General features: G+C 37.7%; 6 protein-coding genes across 10 annotated transcripts; 3 read left to right on the forward strand and 3 right to left on the reverse strand.

The window, feature by feature from the left end:
* The first annotated feature begins 1932 nt into the window (after window positions 1-1932).
* LOC120260482 (uncharacterized protein At5g39865-like) lies at window positions 1933-4197 on the forward strand. The gene has a single exon (XM_039267967.1). It carries the CDS (start codon window positions 3195-3197, stop codon window positions 4032-4034), a length of 840 nt encoding a protein of 279 aa, XP_039123901.1. The 5' UTR covers window positions 1933-3194; the 3' UTR covers window positions 4035-4197.
* An 837-nt stretch (window positions 4198-5034) lies between these two features.
* On the forward strand, window positions 5035-8030 carry LOC120260441 (vacuolar protein sorting-associated protein 29). Of its 2 annotated transcripts, none has more exons than XM_039267917.1 (4): window positions 5035-5165; window positions 5375-5507; window positions 7049-7186; window positions 7578-8030. In XM_039267917.1, the coding sequence occupies exons 2-4, from the start codon at window positions 5376-5378 to the stop codon at window positions 7878-7880; spliced, it is 573 nt and encodes a 190-aa protein (XP_039123851.1). In that variant the 5' UTR covers window positions 5035-5165; window position 5375; the 3' UTR covers window positions 7881-8030. The 2 variants fall into 2 exon arrangements, with proteins under 2 accessions (XP_039123851.1, XP_039123852.1); XM_039267918.1 differs by having other exon boundaries at window positions 5036-5165; window positions 5370-5507.
* A 513-nt stretch (window positions 8031-8543) lies between these two features.
* Window positions 8544-10833, forward strand: LOC120260666 (pentatricopeptide repeat-containing protein OGR1, mitochondrial). The gene has a single exon (XM_039268202.1). It carries the CDS (start codon window positions 8581-8583, stop codon window positions 10396-10398), a length of 1818 nt encoding a protein of 605 aa, XP_039124136.1. The 5' UTR covers window positions 8544-8580; the 3' UTR covers window positions 10399-10833.
* Window positions 10834-11110: 277 nt separating this feature from the next.
* LOC120262337 (very-long-chain aldehyde decarbonylase GL1-9-like) lies at window positions 11111-15455 on the reverse strand. The gene is made up of 3 exons (XM_039270435.1): window positions 15227-15455; window positions 14505-14766; window positions 11111-11911 (listed from the first exon to the last, which is right to left on the reverse strand). Exons 2-3 carry the CDS (start codon window positions 14733-14735, stop codon window positions 11369-11371), a joined length of 774 nt encoding a protein of 257 aa, XP_039126369.1. The 5' UTR covers window positions 14736-14766; window positions 15227-15455; the 3' UTR covers window positions 11111-11368.
* A 969-nt stretch (window positions 15456-16424) lies between these two features.
* Window positions 16425-18786, reverse strand: LOC120260886. 2 transcript variants are annotated; one of them, XM_039268457.1, is made up of 2 exons: window positions 18673-18786; window positions 16425-18547 (listed from the first exon to the last, which is right to left on the reverse strand). In XM_039268457.1, the coding sequence occupies exon 2, from the start codon at window positions 18534-18536 to the stop codon at window positions 16680-16682; it is 1857 nt and encodes a 618-aa protein (XP_039124391.1). In that variant the 5' UTR covers window positions 18537-18547; window positions 18673-18786; the 3' UTR covers window positions 16425-16679. The 2 variants fall into 2 exon arrangements, with proteins under 2 accessions (XP_039124391.1, XP_039124390.1); XM_039268456.1 differs by having other exon boundaries at window positions 16425-18724.
* A 16-nt stretch (window positions 18787-18802) lies between these two features.
* On the reverse strand, window positions 18803-21279 carry LOC120260887. 3 transcript variants are annotated; one of them, XR_005536523.1, is made up of 3 exons: window positions 20807-21047; window positions 20415-20498; window positions 18803-18963 (listed from the first exon to the last, which is right to left on the reverse strand). XR_005536523.1 is itself a non-coding variant. In XM_039268460.1 (3 exons), the coding sequence occupies exons 1-3, from the start codon at window positions 21261-21263 to the stop codon at window positions 18824-18826; spliced, it is 324 nt and encodes a 107-aa protein (XP_039124394.1). In that variant the 5' UTR covers window positions 21264-21279; the 3' UTR covers window positions 18803-18823. The 3 variants fall into 3 exon arrangements, 2 of the variants coding, with proteins under 2 accessions (XP_039124394.1, XP_039124392.1); XM_039268460.1 differs by lacking the exon at window positions 20807-21047 and adding an exon at window positions 21137-21279 and having other exon boundaries at window positions 20442-20498; XM_039268458.1 differs by lacking the exon at window positions 20807-21047 and adding an exon at window positions 21137-21279.
* Window positions 21280-21599: the final 320 nt, after the last annotated feature.

The raw sequence follows: 21599 nt of genomic DNA on the forward strand, positions 1-21599 counted from the left end.
AACAACAAAAATTAATCCTATATCTATCTTAACAAAAATGACTGGCACCCAAGAAACATTAGTGGTAGAAAATCCTCCATCCATGGCAGCAATGATATTTCAAACATCAATTTCCATATTTCAAGTGCACATTAATAATTTCATCTGTATTGCAATTTGCAAATGGAGCTTAATATGAAGCCAATATTTTATTCTCTTTATTTTAATAATATTATGTCATCTCACAATTTTTCACTAATTTCTTTTATACTGATCCCTAGAACAAGTTATTCAAAAAAATATAAAAATAATAATAGTATTTTACAAGAATAACAGTATTTCTTTTTTTTTTTTTTTGTAATTTAGCTATTTTACTGGATCATATATGTGGAAAACCAACGAGTAATTCATTTGTTAACCCCAGATAATAAAATTAATTAATTTCATAATAATCTAGCTAGCAAGTAACCTAAAAAGGCAAAAGAAAAAACACTAACTATATATGTATTGTGACACTCACGTGTCATGTTGATATGTGATCGAATTGGACATTAAATTGGGTAGACTGGTTAGTAGGATCAATATTAAAGATTTGCATGTTTGATCACATGTTTGTCATCCACACTGACAGCTTGATTTGAGCATATCAAACTTGGTCCACTTATGTATCTACACAAATCATCTCATTCATCCATCTTCTTCTTTCTTTCTTGTTTTATTTATTGATTTTTATTTTTATTATAAAATAAGCAAATCACGGTAAAATAATGAAGAGTTAAACCTGTATTTATAATAAAAAATTCATTACCACTTTTTACGTCATCTAGTGAAATTTAAATTCAAAACCTCTTAAATACCTTATATTTATTTTTTTATAGTGGGGCTAATACCATTGGGTTATAAGTCTTTTTTTTATCTTAAATTTTTAAAAAAATTTATAACATAGCTTTTTTATTTTATTTTATTAAAATTAAATAATAAATCCACAACGGTTATTTGTGAGGTGACTTGTCCATTGTAAAATAAATAAATAAATAAATTATAATTTATTAATCTAAACTCCACAAGTTTTAAAAACTGAATCATGACATCACAAGACCCTAAAATAAAATTTCTTATTTTCCAAGGAATATTACATTCTGATATAAGCCAAAGAAATCAAGGTGAGAAAGTGGCCATTTCAATGAAAGGGGTATGAATTTCACAATATGATGATGATGACAATGCATGTTTAGAGTGTGATCATGCCCAACAAAGGTGGGTGTGAGTTTTTGCAAAGTGGGTATAAACCATGTGTTGGGGACATGCACATTCCACTCCTGGCACACTCTTCATTTCATCAGGATTGGTTTGCAAACCTATAGTAGTTGAGATCTATTTTTAGCACTATCATGTGTCGCGTGTTTCAAATTTGAACTAAGAAAAAGTTTATAAAACAACTATCACAATAGGATCAGTATTACTGGACTAAAGACCATTTGGTGTGATTGGTTTCTAACTACAACCAAAATATTAATTTAATGGTTTGAAAGGATTTTATTTGCATTAAGTTAGTAACTAAAACATCAAATTATGAAGAGCCATTAATAATCACAACAATTTTATTAAAAATAAATAAATAATGGCAACAAGAAGTGTGAGATGGACTTTTTTTTAAAAAAAACTTAATATAAAAAACATAAACAAAATAACATGATGGCAAAGTAACATCTACCCTTTACATGGTACAAATAATGGCCATGGACAATGCAATTAGTTGTCAGAAAAAGTCAAGCAATGAAAGACTCCTCTGTTGTACCTCCTGTTACAAAATGGAGTTAAAAAGAGTTAGTTTGTTCAACAAACTCACTCCTCCCAAGAAACCATGCAACAATAAATAACAAACAAGTATAACTCTCGCTAATTAATCAGAAAAAAATAAATCCAATAAATGGAGTAAATGAGTAATCTTTATCTCTTTCTCTTTCTTCCAATTTAGACGATTTTCTTGTGATACAGAGGGAAAGAAGGGTGACAAGAGATAAGAGAAGAAGATTCAAGTAGTCTTCCTTCAGTTTCTCTATATGATGCTATTGTTTTGACTAAAAGTGTCTCCCAACAACTGTTCATGCTCTTCTTCTTCAGCCTTTCCTCTTTGTTTTCATGTCTCAAATTGTCCCCCAACTCCCTTGTTGTTCTTCTTGTTATTGTTGTTGTTGTTCATCAGTCACAACTTTAATTTAAGTAATCTTGTTGGACGTCACTGTTCTTTGATTTACATCTTTCTTTTCTATTTGTTTTTTTTTTAATACAAACGGCTGAAAAAAAATTAGATTCTTTATTGCTTTCTTTTCTCTCAAGTCTCAATGAGAATGTTTCTCAGATCCAATCTAGAGATCACCCCCCATGCACTGATCTTAATTCTCTGCAGAATGTCTTCATGATTTCATCGCCCCATCAATCCCATTTTTGTTTCTCTCTTTGTTCTGTTTTCTATCATTTTCTTCCAATCATTCCTTTCCACAGTCCCATAAAAATCCCATCTTTCTGTCTCTCATAGTCTTCTCCATTTTCATAAAATTTCCACCTTTCTCTTCCTCTGTTTCTCTTCTCCAATCACAAACAAAAAAAAATCCAATTTTTATTTTTCATTCTCTCATTCTCTTCATCAATTCCATAAAATCCCATCTTTCTCTGTCTCTCATACTCTTCTCCATTTTCATAAAATTTCCACCTTTCTCTTCCTCTGTTTCTCTTCTTCAATCCCATAAAAATCCAATTTTTACCATTCATTCTCCCATTCTCTTCATCAATTGCATAAAAATCCAATTTTTATCATTCGTTCTCTTCTCCAATCCCATAAAGTTCCCACCTTTCTCTTTGCAATCATTCCCATCTCCAAATCCCAATCATTCTCCTTTCCAAATCCCATAAAAATCCCACCTTTTACATAGCTCATAGCTCATAGCTCTCATTCTCATCTCACAAATCCCATAAAAATCCCACCTTTATGGGTTGCACGAGCTCCAAACAAGCCCGGCGGGACCGTCGCCGGAGCCCCTCGCCAGTGCCCCGCAGTCTCTCACTCTCCGGCCGCCACATCGTTGCGCTCACCTCCTCCACTCTCGGCTCCCTCCGCCTCGACCCCCACCACCACCACCACCACCACCACCACCACCACCATCCCTGATGACGACCCCTTCAAGCTCTCCATCTCCCTTGACTCCTTGTCCGACATGATCGATCTCAAGATCTCCAGATCACCATCATCATCCCCACCCACACCTCCCAACGAACCAGAAACCATCAACACATGGGAACTCATGGCTGGCCTCGAAGACTTCCCGGAACCAACACGGACTCTTCCCTACGGCCAAGACGCCGATGGCCACGGCTCCATCATCGCAGACTTCAATCTCCCACCGACATCACCGGAGACCAAGATCCCCAGATTCACCGGCATTGTAAAACAGAGAATCAATGCATTCCAAGAAAAGATTGATGCCAAGAGATCCAAGATCGCTCCAAGCTCCGAATGCCCACCTGCCGGCCAAGAGAAGGTGGTCTTCTACTTCACTAGTCTCCGGGGAGTGAGGAAGACGTACGAGGATTGCTCCACAGTGAGAGTCATACTCAATGGTTACAATGTGAGATTGGATGAGAGGGATGTGAGCATGGATGGAGGATTCAAGGATGAGTTGAATCAGTTACTGGGACCTCGGTTTGGAGGTAATCAGTTGCCGAGAGTGTTCGCTAATGGTGTTTATATTGGTGGTGTGGAAGAGGTGAGGCAAATGCATGAGAATGGGGAGCTTGGGAAGGTCATGGAGGGATGTCAACCGGTGGTGGTCGGAAAAGGTGGTGTCGCCGGCGGGGTTTGTGCGGCGTGTGGTGATGTTCGGTTCGTGCCTTGTGAGATTTGTTATGGGAGTTGTAAGGTGTTTGTGGAGGAGGAGGAGGAGGAGGAGGAGGTGGTGGTGGTGGCGGAGGATGGGGTGGAGTTTGGGGGATTCCGGCGATGCCCGGAGTGTAATGAGAACGGGCTTGTTAGGTGTCCCGTTTGTTGCTTACACTGAATCAATTTTGTTTTAATTATAATAATAATAATAATTGTGAAAAACAAATGTATGTAATTAACATTTTAAAGCTTGTGATTTTTTTTTTTAATATTTTGTAATATTTTGTAAGTGTTGATTGTGTCATGTTTGTGAATCTATTTTTGAGAGGATTGTGGATGGATTCTTGGGCATTGAGATGTGAAGAGATTTGGAGATAGAAGGCGTTGGATATTGTAATATATATTTTTTTAAAAAATAATAATTGGATAAATCACCCAAAAATAATATTTAAAAAAATAAGCACAAGCAACAAATAGAAATCACAACAACTTGATCATCAGGAATGACGCCAACTAGAAAAAGTGAAAAACATATATAAGAAAACTAGACAACAAAACTAGATGAACCCTGGAAGAACCTTAAAGCGGGATGGGAGGATATGAAAATAAAAATTTTTGGATTAATTATCAACATTATTTTTTAAAATAAATTACAAATTAATCAAGTTTATTGAAGAGATAAAAGATAAATTAATACGGTGTAAGAGGGAGTGCTACTGGAACTTAGGAGATCATTATCAAAGATCGAATCATCTATTTTTAGCTTTTAGTAAGGTGATGGGGTGATTAATTAGGATCTAAAAATTTATTATATATCAAAAATTTAAATTTATCAGTTAAATATTTTATTTTGATAGAAAATTTTTGTCCAATTGATCATTATCAATATAAGGGTTAATATTTTATTGCTCTCCCAGTCCCAGCTTCGAAAATTGAGTGTTTTATCAATTAGGAGATCTAGTAGTGTTTTTCTTTTTTATTTTTAAAATTATGTCTATTTTAAATAATCATCTGAATATTAGATAATATAATTTTTAAAGAAAATAAATAAATAAAGAGGTGTACGAGGAGCCAGTTAACCGGACCGGCCGGTTCACGGTCCAGTGTAATCTTCTGGCTTTGGTGCTTAACGGGTTTCGGATCTTGCGTGTTAAACACAGCCCGATTGAGAGTAGCATAACTTAAATTGTTCCAAAAGAACATTTGAACTCAAGGCTCGAACTGGGGAGACACCACGACGAGCGCGAGGGTTTTGATCTGAGAGTTCTCGTTTCCCTCTCCAACTCCTTTGCGATCTCACGAATCGAAGGTGATTCTCTTTCTCTGATCTCTGTTGTTCATTCTTTGTTAGAAAAATTCGATTTTGGTGTATTTTATGACGTATCGAAATGTCTGCGAATCATTGAAGGTTTTGATTGGATCGATTTGATATGTTTTGAGATTTCAATTGTTGATGGAATTGATTGGAGTGCAATGGTTTTTGTTTATGATTTTGATTTCTTGAGTGATTTAGGGCAGAATGGTGTTGGTTTTGGCAATAGGGGATCTTCACATCCCTCAGAGGGCTTCTGATCTTCCAGCCAAGTTCAAAACAATGCTTGTACCTGGGAAAATCCAGCATACCATCTGCACTGGGAATCTATGCATCAAGGTATTTCCTGTTTGATTGCTGTTGGGTTATCTATTTTGATGCACATAATTTCATAAAAATGTTAGTTTGAGTAATAATATTTCCTGGTTTGGTGTGGAATCTGCACTTTGGCATTCATCTTTTGTTTATGATAAAACAAGAAGATGGTACTGTGGCTGTTGACACTTGAAATGCATGTATAGTATTAAGATAGAGTATTAAGAGTGGCAACTCACTTTCATGGATAGTATTTTTTTTTCCTGGCCAACTAAATGGAATTGGCATGGTAACCACGCTCTCTGACATGATGTAGCTTATGCAACATGTGCTCTGCTTACAGCATGATGTGCTTGATGATCTATTATAGAGCTTTTCGCTGTGCAGCACATGTTGGCTGGATAATTATTTGGCTCTAATGAGTTCTTTGCTTTGGCAATCAGATGAGATACTGTTCAGAATATAATGAGTTCTTTTCTTTTAGTAAGGTAGCCAATGCATGCACAAGGGATAGAGGTTTCCACTATGATGCCCATTATGATGCCCATAGTTAGCATTCCTGCTGATGATCTGGCTCCCAATTCGCCACCAAACCCATCCCCTGGCCTGTCGTCGGAAACAAGTGATGTGTGAAGAACATTTTCCATACTATCATATGTTGGAATGATTAAAATCATCTTTCAATCGCCAACTGAATAAACAAAATATTTAGTTCATTTTCAATTGGGCCAGAATTTGCAGATGTGCATAGTTGATTTATAAACAATGCTCGAGGTCCTGTATGAATACATAAGGTTGAATGGATCATTTAAGACTAAGATATATTTTACTTGTACTGCAAGTATCAAGTTTTATGTATTATGATTTGCCCTTAGTTTGGCATTTTTAGTTTGATAAAGTACTATATTCCGTTTTTAAATACCAAAAGTTAATTTCTCAACTGAAAAAAAAAAAAACCTGAGGTTCGTTGTTTGGTAACTTAGTAGAGCTTCCTATCACACATATGTGTGGGGTCTTCATATCATTTGTGGTTATTTGGAAATACTGATGTGGGTGCAAACTTTAAACTCAATTTTGAAGGTTTTGTAAGGTTTTTCTGGCATAAATGGAAAAAAACTCCAGAGGACTGTCAAGCATTTGCAATATATTCTTGGCTGAGATTAGAACCATTGTCTTATCCTGACATTTTTTTTATATAACTGTACTGCTTAGTATTCCAAGTTTCTCGAATTGGATGGTATGTAAGTTATGAAACTGAACTTTCCATCACATTAGTCATTCCACGGAGTGTTCATGTCAAATCCCGTGCATACATGTATGCAACTTTGGAAAACAGTTTTTGAGGTTAGTGGAAAGGACAATTGCTGTGGTTGTGATATTATGGGAATAAAAGCCACTTGAGAACAAAGGTCTATGGCATAAGTCACATAACTTCTGTCATCAATATAGCTATAGGAGGCCATGTTTACTAGTTTGCTTAATTTATACTGCAGTTGGAATTATGCTTCAAGATATGTGATTTTTTTCTCTCTTTAAGTTAGCATATTTGCATGTTCATCTCCCAGGAAGTTTATGATTACTTGAAAAGCGTGTGCCCTGATCTGCATGTAACTCATGGTGAATATGATGAAGATGCTCGTTATCCAGAGACCAAGACTCTTACCATTGGTCAATTCAAGCTTGGCCTGTGCCATGGCCATCAGGTCTGTTTGCCTTCTGTTTTGAAATCCATTCTTTGAATTGTTCCAATGTATATCCTACTTTGGACTTTATTTTTGATGGAACTGCTTTATGAAGGTTGATGTGGTAGCCTGAGCACCTAGTAATCTTTTGCCGGAAAAAAAAATATAACAGTTGACAATGAGAGAAACATTATGCAAATAATCAATGTTTTTTTGGTTCTCAGTAAAATACCCAGCAAATACCAACTCTTCAAACCCCTCCGCTTGCAGTGGCATGAGGATACTTTAAATTTTGATATTTCTTTTTCTTGTGATGGATTTTTCAATAAGATAATTGAGTCTGTCACCATCTTAATGGCATTGGCTTTTACGCTGCGACCTCTTCATCACTACATAAATTTATACGATGCAGGTTGTTCCCTGGGGTGACTTGGATTCTTTGGCCATGCTTCAAAGGCAGTTGGATGTAGATATTCTTGTGACTGGCCACACTCATCAATTCAAGGCCTACAAGCATGAAGGAGGTGTAGTCATAAATCCTGGTTCAGCAACAGGTGCATATAGCAGTATCACTTACGACGTCAACCCAAGCTTCGTTCTCATGGACATTGATGGCCTTCGAGTCATTGTCTACGTATATGAAATGATTGATGGCGAGGTCAAGGTTGACAAGATCGACTTCAAGAAGACAACCAACACTCACTCTGCTCGTTGAGTTTTCCTGTTCTTATACATCATCTTAGTTTACTAAATCTGATTGTCTCAACCTTTGTGTATTGTCATGGAATTTGTTTGTTTCCTGTTAAATTCTCCTGGAATATGTGGTACCATATTGTTGAATGAACTCATGTTTTGAGATGAGAAATCTGCGTACATATGCCTATTAAAAAATTACCTGTCATGTTTTTACCTAAACTGGAACTCCCTAAGACAACTGATACCATCATGCATGAATTACAGGGTTTTCCAGATATAAATTTTCATTATATATATATATATATCTCTACAGAATTGGCAATTGAATGTCATATTGAATATATGCCCAAGATTCAAGAACCGTCATTACCAACATCTATTCTCATAAGGGGTAAGTTTTACTGATGACCATAAATATTTCATCATTATAATGCCAATGTTTGGGGGTTATTTTCGGTGAAATTGATGACGTGTTATAAAAAAAAATATTTGTGACCATCAGTGAGATCGGAGAATAGTTTTGTGACCACAACGTGACAAAAAAAACATTTGTGGCCAAACTTATCTTTTTTATAAGATTTCTTGTTTTAAAAAAAAATTAAGAGTTTGATATGTAGATGCAAAAGTAAACGTGAATTTGAGGGTGAACAAGAAATTACCAACTTTCACAGGTGTATATATATGCAAAATTAAGTAATATGTAATTTTTAAAAAAAAAAATGGTTGTACTTAACTGCAAAGAAAAACCGCCATTAATAAAGAGAGAGAGAGAGCTCCAGCTTCAAACGCTCCCGCTCATGGCTCAACTTCATGTCTACGAAACCCTTCTCCAAAAGTGCAAAGCTTTGTCCCAGATCAAACAGCTACAAGCACACCTCACCGTCGCCGGCGTCCTCCCTGACGTCGCCGGCATCCGCGTCAAGCTCCTCGAGGTTTGCTCCCTTCCTCCCATCTCCGCTGTTCACCACTCCCAGCTTCTTTTCTCTCACACCTCCTCCCGCACCACCAACGACTACAATGCTCTCCTTCGTGGCTTCGCCGCTTCAGACGAGCCACTCCAAGCTCTCACTTTTTACCCTCTCCTCCTCCGTTCTCCTTCCCGCCCCGATGCTCTGTCCCTCTCCTTCGCTCTCAAGGCGTCCGCGCGCCTCTCCGACTTCCCTTCCTCTTTCCAGCTCCATTCTCAGCTTCTCCGATTGGGCTTCACTCCTGACTCCATTCTTTTGACGACTCTTATAGATTCCTATGCGAAATCAGGTGAGTTGCAGTACGCGGAGAAGGTGTTCGACGAAATGCCTAAGAGAGACGCCGCGACCTGGAATGTCATGATTGCTGGCCTCGTCCAAGGCGGTCGACCGAACGACGCGTTCAAGTTGTTTGAGCAAATATGCCACCCGGGATCACCTGCCCGCCCGAATGAAGTCACTGTGATTGCCGCACTGTCTGCGTGTGCGCAGCTTGGTGCACCGCGTGAAGGTGCTGTCGTTCATTCATATGCGCGCGCGCAGCATCTTGATGCGGACGTGCGCGTGCACAACGCTCTCATAGATATGTACTCCAAGTGTGGCTGTGTTGATCAAGCTGTTGAAGTCTTTCGTTCCATTGAAATGCCCACGCTTGTGTCTTATAATGCCATGATCATGGCACTTGCTTTGCATGGACATGGCACAGAGGCATTCTACCTGTTCAAAGAGATGGTGAAGCCCGGGGCAAATGAAATTGAGCCAGATGCAGTGACATACTTAGCTGTTTTATCGGGATGTAATCATGCCGGACTTGTAAACGAAGGCCTTGAGATATTCATGTCAATGAAGATAAGCCGAACTATCAAACACTATGGATGCATTGTGGACTTGTTAGGCAGGGCAGGACGGTTATCAGAAGCCTATAATGTGATAACATCAATGCCTCTGGAACCAGATATTGTATTGTGGCAGACTTTGCTAGGTGCATCCAAGACTTTCGGTGATGTTAACATGGCTGAACTTGTATCAAAGAAGTTGGCAGAGATGGGTTCGAATGGAGATGGAGACTATGTGCTATTGTCTAATGTGTATGCTGCAAAGGAGAGGTGGGCTGAAGTTGGGAGGGTGAGGGAGGAGATGAGGAGTAAAGACGTGAGGAAGGTCCCGGGATTCAGTTTTGTCGAATTGGATGGAGTGGTACATAAGTTCTTGAATGGAGATAAAGGACATGAAAGGTGGAGGGAGATCTATAGAATGTTGGATGAGATCAGTGTGAAAATTAAAGTGTTTGGATATGTGCCAGAGACGAGTAATGTGTTACATGATATAGGCGAAGAGGATAAAGAGAACGCGCTATACTATCATAGCGAGAAGTTGGCCATGGCCTTCGGTTTGATTAATACACAGGACGGTGAGACAATTCAAGTGATTAAGAATCTCAGGATTTGTGGTGACTGTCATTTGGTGGCCAAGCTTATTTCCAAGGCTTATGATAGGGTGATCATTGTGAGGGATCGAGCTAGATTTCATCGATTTGAAGGAGGTGCTTGTTCATGTAACGATTACTGGTAATTAGTGCGCTCTTGGAGATTCATATAGAATCATTGTTGATGCATGTATATCAACTGCTTGGCGAAAGTTGAACATGTATATTAGAAGCCAAGTTTTTGTAGGCCGCAAGATTGAAATTCAGGAATTGACTGTGAAGATGTATGTCAGAAGCCAAGATGTTGTAGCCTGTAAGATTGAAATTCAGGAACAGACTGTGAATTGGATGGCAAGGAAAAGGAGAACATAATACCTTGCATTAAATATCAAAGAACTTGAATGCAAAAGAACAACAAATTTAGGTTGTCAACCATTTGCTCAATATTAACTCCATCTGTTCTGCTCTGTCATTTTTGGTTTCTTCACCCCATTGTATATACTTGATATTGCATTTGATTGGCATATGTTATTCTTGGGGGGATTTCTCCGAAATTTATCCAATTAACCTAAATTCTGTAATCTGTATGGAGACACTGAGGATGTACTTTGGTGCAAAACTGTTTTTGATCAGGTTTTCACCATGTGAAGCTTGTCCTATCATTGCTTGCATTCAGTAACTATAAATGTATAAATTTTAAATTCAGAAGCAGGATAAGTACATAAAAAAGTAAAAACAAGATTTTTTCTTGGGGTGTATCTGTAAAAACACTGCCACAATTGGAAAAAAATATTACTTGCCAGATACTTGCATAATATAAGCAGTACATAGCCAAATAAAAACCCAAAATTAAGTAACTCAAGACACAAACTTTTTCCGTATGGCGTCTGCAGGTGTGATAAGTTGCCAGCAATGCCAGAAAAAAGAGTTACCAGCAATGAGGTAAAGAACAAACAACTCATGCCTATCCTACAAATTAGCCATCCTCATGTTGATTAAAACCACCACTCAAACAGTTACAATGCCTCAATCTTGAATTTAGGAGACTGCACAAAAAGCTCACAAAGGGCTTCCTTTTTCTTTTCTCTTTATACAAAGCAATGAGAGAGCTTGAAGCTAGTGTTTCAGTGGTCTTGCCTCAAACCCACCTTCTTGCCGAATAACCAAGTTATACGGCATGTAGGTCCCTAGAAGTTTATCCCATATGGAGAAGAATGGCTGAGAGTAGTTGAACTTGGCACCCTGGAGCTGATGGTGGATGTCATGATAGGCGGTGTTGTTTTGGAAGATGATGTGGAAGATGTTCCCGGGTAACCAGAGCCCACAGTGATCATCAACAGTCTTGATAACTGCAAAGGAAAAGAAATAAACTGCGGTCCTTGCAGTCATCCCTGCGAGTAGGAATGATATGGCGCCTCCAAAAGTATCAAGGAGAAGTCCCTCCAACGGGTGGTTGTAGAGAGCTCCAATAGCATAAGGAACGACAAGCCTGTGATGTTGGGAGTGGATGTGACGGTATAGGAACTTGTTCTGGTGCATGTACCGGTGAACAAAGTATTGCCATGTATCCATTACAATCATGGCCACGATGATCTGCATGAGCTGGACTAGGACAGGTGGTTGAACTTGGATTCCAGATGAATTTGCATCAGAAGTTGCCTGAATCAGCAATAGAAAAGATACGAAAAAGTTACAGAAATTGAAGCCATACTAAATTTTTTTCAGGTGAGTTTTACATTGTCGTTAATATAACAGTATAAACTTTTGCTAAAGAGGATTTGTGATCATGCTAGTTAGTTTCTCTGAATTTTTGTTCCGAGACCTTGTCACAAACAACAAAGGCATGCATGAGAGCAAGTTAACATTTCACAAATCTCAGACTTGGTGACACATGTTTAATGATTGCCCATCACTTTTAAGTTTGAACCAAAAATAAATGGAAAAAAGCAACCACTAGGCTCAAATAGCAAAATGCAAAAAAACATATGACAGTAATATCCAGCAAAATAATACTAATAGCTACTATCATGTTTGCCTTCTTAACATGTTTTTTTGAGCATAACCATCGGACCATATATGGACAAGATTCTTGTGTGAAAAAGTTATTTGCATCAATTATCAACAAAAGGTACATATTCAGTTTTTAGCAAGTATTTGACGTGTCTAATTATCAAGCTACTCAATCACAAGGATGAGTAGAATTTTTTTTATTCACTGGTTAAGAGGAATGAATAAGAAAAATAATTAGACAAGCTCCTACCTCAAAAAATATTATAAGAATGTTTATCATACCATACATACCATACGTCCATACATAGATTGCTTTGGGTTCAATGAAATGAGTAAAATAGAATTAATAAACAAAATCATATACAACCCTTCACAGATCTTAAAGCAACCTTCAGATGGTGCAGACAATGTCTCTTCTAACATTTTCTGTGCCCTCATATAAATTTTTTCATTGAAACATGAATAGTTCTTAAATACATCAGTATCTTTTATTGAAGATCCAAGCGAACATGCGTAGGGTAAGCATATATGAGTTTCCAAATACAAGAAAATGAGATGGCAATAGCACGGAATTGGATAAAGATTAACAGCAAATTTGGAGAACTGAAATGGCCCTCACAAAATTGAGATATTACGATGACAACCCCAATTTATGTCTACATAACTTTTACCCCTAGTAATAAATTGGATTAAAGCCGCTGATGGCCACTACAGTTCATTTTGCCTCCATAAAGTAAGAAAAATTATTCATTTTGGTCTCCAACAAGCAAACTTTGTTTGTTTTAGCCCCTTTGTCAAATGGCATAAGCCATGAGACTCGCATCAGCTAGAAGCTGTTCATCTAACATGGTTAAGTGCTCCACATGCGACTATGCCAGCTAATTCTGTCACATCAACGGCTTCTAGTTGATGTGAGACTACATGGCTTAGACCATTAAACAGAGATAACAAGCCTAAAACCAACAAAAATCGCTGGTTTTGGGGAGAATACAAACCTTTTTTTTTGTATTTACTTTAAAAGATAAAATGAACTATGGCTTCCATACTAATAAAAATGATGGTAAAAGTCAACAAATTAATATGCAGGAAGCTAACTCATCTTCTTGTGTAAATATAGACTTGCATCCACAAACATCACAATAGAGCAATACGATCAACACTAAGACTAAATACAGACCAACATCTACGTCATCACACCAACAGAATCTTTTAGCATAATGAGGAAATAAGAAACTTCGAATAATTTAAGAATTCTCTGCTCAAACATAGAAATTAACCAAAAAAAAATTGATAAAAGAGCTACTTCAAGACCAGGATGTCTATCATATTTAACATAAATGGCACGAACAAATTCAGAAATGAGAACCATGTCCCAAAAGGAGAGATAGTTGCAACATTCGTGCTAAATCTTTAATGCTGTAAATAATAAGCATCTAATGAAACAATACAAAAATATTTCAGTAAATGAACAAGTAAGAGGCTTATGGATGAAAGCAGAAATTTTTACAACATTAAGTTCTATTCCCTTCAATTTTTCCATCTCTTTTCGTAGTTCTAAATTTTCAGCCTTTCTTCAGTGGTCTAAATCTTATCCTAGCAGCTTTCTGAATATTGCCCTAAACAGTTTGCTTAACTAACTTCAATCCCCCTCTACTTTATTTCCTTTTACATGTACAAGGTAAGTCAATCAGAATACCACATGATTAGGAAGTTCAACATCAGTGTGCTTTGCACTGGGGATGCCCACATCATGCAAATGAAAAGTTCAACTCCATTTTCCAACCTTCCAGTCCTCTCTCTTAGGCCTCTTAAACATATTCCACTAATTTTCAAATCTTAAACCCAAGTTTAAGCTCCCCATCAACCAAACTAAGCTTTCCCATTTAATAAATCAACTCTGACACACTTATTTTGACTTTAACTTCCTACAATTATATAAACATCAAACAAAATGCTTCTTGAACTTCTATCAACATCAGTCCTGGCAAAATCTATTTATTCGTCACCTTAAAATCTTGCAAAATCGTTTCACAAAATATGAAATGTGTTACATGAGTGAATCGACAACACACATGCTGCAGACAAAATACCTCAAAACCCAGAGAGAAACTATCCTACCCATGTAAAACAAAAGCAATCAGCACCATTAAATCTAATTCAAGAGTAGCCTCTTCATGTTGCCCCCTAGAGTGAACAAATGCGTACCAACATCTTCATTTGTCACAAGAATGCAAGTACTCACCAAGAACAGAAGTTGTGCAATGGTGGCTTGAACCAGCTGCTGAAGCAAAACACCTTTCACAACCGATGATAGAGGCACCAAATTCTTCAGCTTTTCTTCTTTCCTAGTATGAAGCCGGAACCGATCTAATGGCGGCAAGAGCTGGTACATGCCAGCATAGAGCCAATATATAACAATGGGGGCAAAGGTGCCCATCAACTCATCGCTGACATATCCCTCCCAAAACACCATTTTTGCAAGAAATTAAACGCCCAACGGAACCCTAATGATTGCGGTAATCCATTAGAAAGCGATGATGCTATAATCCATCAAAAATTAAAAGAAAACATAGACTTTAGGTAAGACGAAACAACAAATGGAAAAGCTCTGGGCTTTACGATGAAATCGAGCATCCCACATTAGGGTTTCTTTCAAAATGAATCAAAAGCCCATGGCCTCGTAAACCACATTATAATTAAAAAGCAAAAAGCAAACGGAATTCGTTAAAGGAGAAGAAATAAAAGCAGTAGTTCATAACTTTAAGAGAGAGAAAAAAAAAAAAAATCAAACTAGGGTTTCATCCAAAATGCATAAATGTCGCGGATCTAGGGCATAAAAATGCCTCATTTCATTCAAAAAAACAGAAAAATATAAGAATAATTAGGGCGAGAGAAGGCCGAAATGTGGATCGGAAACAACGAAATCGTGGTTTAGTGGCTTGGAAAGGAAGACAAAGATGTCACCTTTTAGGATTTGAAGAACGCGCATCTGGGTTCTCTATCTCCAGGCATTCAAACCGCCATGAATCTGAGAACAAAATTAGAAGAAAGTGGTGGATAAATCAGCGACGAGAGGTGGTATCCGATTCGAAATTCTCCAGAAATCGCGATCGCGAACCTGGAGAGAATCGAAAGGGAAATTTTGATGGTTCCTTTTGGTGTTGGTTTTGCTTCCACTTTGTTTTCCGTTTCTGCATTTTGAGGGATTTGAAAAACAAGAACCGAAAAGATAAAAATTAAAATTAAATTTAAAATTATTAAATTATTATGAAATGGAAATATAAAAAATAAAATGCAGCTAATAAATAAAGTGATTAACTGTATACATTTTGGAAACCAATAGATTTATTTCCTTTTTTAACTCTCCTGATATTTTATAACTTGTATTGATAACTTTTTGGAGTTTTCAAAGTATATAATTTTCAAAATTAATTTTTGTTTTTAAAAAGCTTTTCAATAAAAAAATTAAGAGTTCAATGATGACTATTGATGTATTAACACTGGATCACTATTTAGAATATTTATATTTTACTAAAAAACTAATTTAAATCTTAGGGTGTGCAAAATATTTATATTTATATTCCTCATGTGTGTTTACGTATGACATGTGACTTATTTATATTTATTAAAAAATAATTTTTGAAATAATTAAAATTAAGTACAATGATTGGAATCTAGACTATATTGAATAATATATTCTCAGAAAAATGAGACAATGAATAGTAAACTTTGTAAAAAAAACAATGAATAGTACACAAAAGAAGGCCATTTTCTTAATTTTACATATTTATTTTTTTCCAAAATTTAGTCAGGGAAACTAACTTAAAAAAAAACAAGAAACATGTGGAAGTCATAATTTTTGGGGCCACCACACTGTGACATATAGCGTTTCCCATGATATATTTGTTGTTTTCATAAAACATAATAGTATTGACAAAACATAAATTAAATGATAAATCTGTCTTTCATGTCTTATTGATCTGGTTTTCTCTTTCCAGTTGGACTGTTGGAACGGTCACCCATAAAACCAAACAACATATGGAATATGCCATTCATTCCTAAAAATTCAGAATAATAAACATTATAAATGACATCATAATTCATAATAAAATAAAAAATATACATGCTGGCAAAAAGAACAAAAAAACACAGTGAAATACAATTTGGAGAAATCACATGATGTTTTATTCATAGAAGAGCACAAGTCTGAAAGCAATAGAAAAACACAACACAATGGAAATGGAAATAAATGTCTATCAAATCTTCAATCTATGAGGATAGCAGCATAGATACAATGCAGCATACTAAGTTTTAAAGAAACACAACACAATGTATAGACAACTTCTGAATTACTAGAGGACTGATTCCTCCTCCCCCAAATTGGCCAATGAATTGTTTCATTCATTCATTGATTGATTTATATCATACCACCATCAACTGCATTCTTCAGGTTCCCTCCAAGCAAAGACAGTAGGCCACCGCCGTGAACTCTCCCTTCAGGAATAATTAGCCTTGAGTTCCTGTTCTCCTGGTTCCGAACTCCCTCTCTGCCCGCAGGGCATTTCATTGAGAGAGGAACCAAAAGTTGATCCGGTATGAGTTGCAGCTGCTTCCGACGCTTTGCTGCATTTTCTGTTGATTCTACGCGGTTGGAGATTACACTCACACCGGATGATGATGAATGCTCATTGTCCATGGTGCTTACACCAATTGAAGATGTAGTAGTAGATACAATACCTTTGAAGAGGCTGGGTCCTATCATTCCACCAATTTTCATCCCATCACGTTCTTGCCGCAATGCTGCAATGCTTCCATGTGATGCACACAGGCCGCTCTTTCCCCTAGCAAACTTTTCGCAACCTCCATCCCATATGCATCGTTTCCCCCCACCGTGCGCCTTGCAGTAGTCAGTGCTGCCTTGCGCACTCTTACTACAGCTTTCAATATGGCATCGCTTCCCCCCACCATGCCTGACACAGAAATCAGTACGGCCACGAGCGCTCTTGGTGCAACCTGGTACATGACAGCGCTTCCCACCTCCATGAGCGACACAGAAATTTGTTCCACCATGCACACTCTTCGGGCAGACACCCCCTCCTTCAAAGAGGCATCGCTTTCCTCCACCGTGGCCCTTGCAGAGGGGTGTGCTCCCTTCCGCCCCTTTGGTGCACCCCTCGAAGATGCATCGCTTTCCCCCACCATGGGCCTTGCAGAACATGGTGCTACCCTGTGCACCCTTGGTGCATCCTGGATGCTGGCACCGGCGACCACCACCGTGAGAGATGCATAGCCCTGCCTGACCCTCAGCGCTACGTGTGCACCCTTCCACATTGCATCTCTTCCCACCACCATGTCTAATACATAGTCCTGATTTACCCCGGGCAGCCTTGGAACATCCTGGATGGCCACATCGCCGGCCCCCTCCATGAGCAATGCAGTAATCTGTCTTCCCCTCTGCACTCTTGGTGCACCCAAGCATTTGGCAGCGCCTCCCTCCTCCATGAGCCTTGCAGAAAGCTGTCCGGCTCTCCGCACCCTTGTTGCAACCAAGCTTCTGGCACCTCTGGCCACCTCCATGAGCAATGCAGAGCCCAGATGCACCCCTCGCACCTTTAGAGCAGGACCCCTTGAACCTGCATTTCTTGGGATGATGGTAATGACTCCGCTGGTAGGAAACAGTATCAATGTTCATGGAGTCCAGAATTCCACCAACCGAACCATCAGTCATGGAAGAGGGCTCAGGACTGAAAGGGAGTTGATCCCTGGCACTGCTGTTGCTGGAACTTTGAAGTCTAGGTGCAAAGAGTAAAGTTGGCATGTATCCACCAGAATTTTTGGCAGAAGTTGAACCTTCATCAACAACCGAACTAAGTGACAGTTTCTCAGATAATGTCTGGGCCTGTAAATGGGATTGATCTGAATTGACTTCAATCACCATTGAAGCAGGCCCCGTACTAATCCCTGAAAGACCGAGCTTCAGCATACTCGAATCAGATTCAGAAACCACATTTTGGCTGAATAAATTGAGAGATTCTTTAGATCCAGTGATCATTGGTGATCGATAATCACAAGAATAAGAGGTCGGTGTTGGACCCAAGCCAAGGACAAGCCCGCAACCATCATCTTGGGCCATGGTGAGGAAGTCATTGCTGCACGGTGTGCATACTGATTTAGCTCTATAGCCTAGGAAATCAAGACTAAAAGCAGTGCCACCCAAGCTGTTATCATCGCTACTGGTTAAGATGTGCGCTGTTTTACTGGTTGAATTGCTCATTTCAGAAACCTCTACATGTGACAAGAGATTGGACATGTTAAGCTCCATCATTTTTACTGTACAGAAGACGAATGGGAAACCAATTGCAAGGAAATTTTGGGGATATTGGGCAGGAGGACTTCACAGTCTAACCTACCAGTACATTTTTATAACTTCAGTGCTGAGCATGAACCTGGTATATGTGAAATGAAAATAGGTATGGAACTCTAATATGAAACCTCCACCACTAACAAATCCAGATGTGTCTGCCCTGTCCATTACTGGTGAACTGATAAACTGTCAAATTCCTAACCAAGGACTACCGGTCCCTTATCAGCATGATTGGCCGCTTCCAATGATATAAGCCATGAAGCAGCACAAACAGCATGAATGTAAACAGTGATGATGATGCTCTGATCGAGAAGACTTTGCTCACGCCTTTTTATTACTACAAAGGATAAATTCATATGACAGGTCATCAGAAATAAAAAGTAGTTTATAACAACAAACATCGCTGATTTAGATATTACAAGAACATACCAAAATCAGACACGATTGAAAAAAAAAGGTAATATGTTGATATTATCACAAAGAGACAAAAGATCATTTATTCAGTAGAGAAGTACAGATATATTCCAGGAGAAGAATTATTGCCCTTTTCAGGACTAATCTATATGTAGTATAACTGTATTAGGTGAGAATTAGAATCCAGAACTACTTTATAAAAACCACAAGAAATCAGGTGACTTTCTATTAGAGAATAACAAAGTCTATCTGCACAAAAAGGGATAATAAAATATTTTTGAATCCATGAATCAATTCTCTCCAAAACTGAGTAAATATAGTTCTCCAGAAAGACTTCTTCGGGGAATTTTTTTTTTCATCAAAGTATATGCACGTGTAAAATCTGAAGAACTGGTACATTTGTGTCTTTTCAAAAGAAATGCACTGTGTCACCTAATATGCAAAACACAGAAGACAATATGTTATGACCAGAAACAGTCTCATATGAATCTATGATAACTGCCATTTCCCATAAATCAACCTTATCTTAATGATCATAACACTATTATTTATGAACATAAGACTTTCTTTACAGAAAGAGCAAAGGGTCAACATACATGCACCACACAAATCATCATGAAACTCTAGCAGAAACCAAGGTAATCATGCTATAGTCCAACTCTATTTTGTTCAGCAATATTCCTAATATCACAATCCTTAATCAGTGTTATTTATGTGTTTATATTGTGCTTACTTTCAGTGAGAATCCAAACACTACCTTTGTGACCTTCTTTCCTTATTAATGGATAAATAGTGTCTCAGCTTTTCTAAACTGAAAGTATATCGAATTATCACTGACAAGGGAACCAATACTAGAAACATACAGTAGTTGAAGGATTGAAACTCAAAATAAACACACAACATTTTGCAAGCTAACAAGGAATATCAATAACAAAATAAACAACAAAGATAACCTAAGTGGTGATAATCAGTACTGATAAAAAAAACATGTGTTCCTATGTGGAGCTTCCTATAATTTATATTTACATATACTCTACCTTTCCATGAAAAGTAAAGCAATTGAGAATCCAACCTACTTTGCAAAGCAAACTATGAATGAAGGACATATTAGTTCAATGTAAAAGGGACTCAGAGAAAAGATAACTAAGATTTAGGTTTTAATAGAAGATGATTATGGATAAGTTTAACCTGCTATGCTATAATAAAAGTACTAAATTTATGAAAAGGAAAATGTCCATAAGTTATTAATATCACCAAAAAAACACAGCAACATGCACAGGATGAAGAGAAAAAGATAACCTCACTCCTCAGACCAACTAGATTTTATTAGGAGTAATGGATGAAAAACAGATTAACAAGCCAGATCTAACTAACCTAGCCAACAAAAGTTCTTCAGTTTACCAGGAATTCTGCCACTCCCTCCAAAACAAAAGCTTGCTGGTTGCCAAGTCCAGATACCTGCAAGAAAGAGAGAGAAAAAAAATGACAATTAAAAGGCATCACTGATGGTATTCAAAATCAAACACAAACTTTTATAGCAATGATAGATTGCTCCCTTGACCAGATGCCAATTTTCAGAAGAAATAAACAAAAAAAGTCAGCAAATCAAACATCCACCAAAGCAAAAGTGAAATCTCCCATAAATCATCGAAACCAACCAAAACATATCTGCAAGATTTACAAGATAATTGTTTTGCCCTCCAATAGAAAGAATCACTTCTACAACAAAACATCACTTTAAACTACATAAGAAAATTCCCCATTACCAAAAATTTAACAAAACTTTTCATCAAAACCAAAGCCTCTAAGCTGCCGTCCTGATTTAAAAAATCATAAAACCAGCCCCAAAAGAAACCCTAAAACCCTTAAAAAAAAACATACTTCACAACCAATAAAGCTCCAGACCACTCTAAAACACCCAAACAGAGATCTAACAAACCAAAACACCAAACCCACCAAATCACAGACTATCCTTCTGAAAAAAAAAACAAATTAAAAAACAAATAACACACCTTAAAATGCTTCCATGATTCAAAAACACAAAGATTAAGCAAAGAGTTTAAAAAAACTTTTTTTAAAAAAAGCAAGAAAAATACCATAAAAAGGCCAGGACCGGAGACAAGCGATAGATCCCAAACTCCCAAACCCCAAAAACAGGTGGAAGAGACCAAAAAGGAGAGATCTTGAACCAAAAAACGAAGCCCAAAACGAACGGAAAAGCATACAAATCCAAAGAGACTCGTGCTCTCGGATGGCCAATGGGCTATTATATTTTTAGGGTTGTTGACGATGACGGCGGGATCGCTTCGCTGGCAAACGGTGTTAACGGGGATAACGACTGCGGCGTTACCGTTTGGGGCCCATTGACGGCTCCCGTTTGTCTTGGGCTTTAGCTTGGGCTTTTAGTCTGATGTGGGCCCATCCCAGCAGGTCGATGTGGAGCCCATCTTTTTAACATTTTCCAGTGGGGCCCATTGGGCCCGTAATCAAGCTTTTATATTGTTTTAAATACCGTCGTTTTGATCAATCTCAGCCGTTGGATGTCACTAGGGTTACAGA

Source organism: Dioscorea cayenensis, chromosome 5, assembly GCF_009730915.1.
Source record: "Dioscorea cayenensis subsp. rotundata cultivar TDr96_F1 chromosome 5, TDr96_F1_v2_PseudoChromosome.rev07_lg8_w22 25.fasta, whole genome shotgun sequence".
Lineage (NCBI taxonomy): Eukaryota > Viridiplantae > Streptophyta > Magnoliopsida > Dioscoreales > Dioscoreaceae > Dioscorea > Dioscorea cayenensis.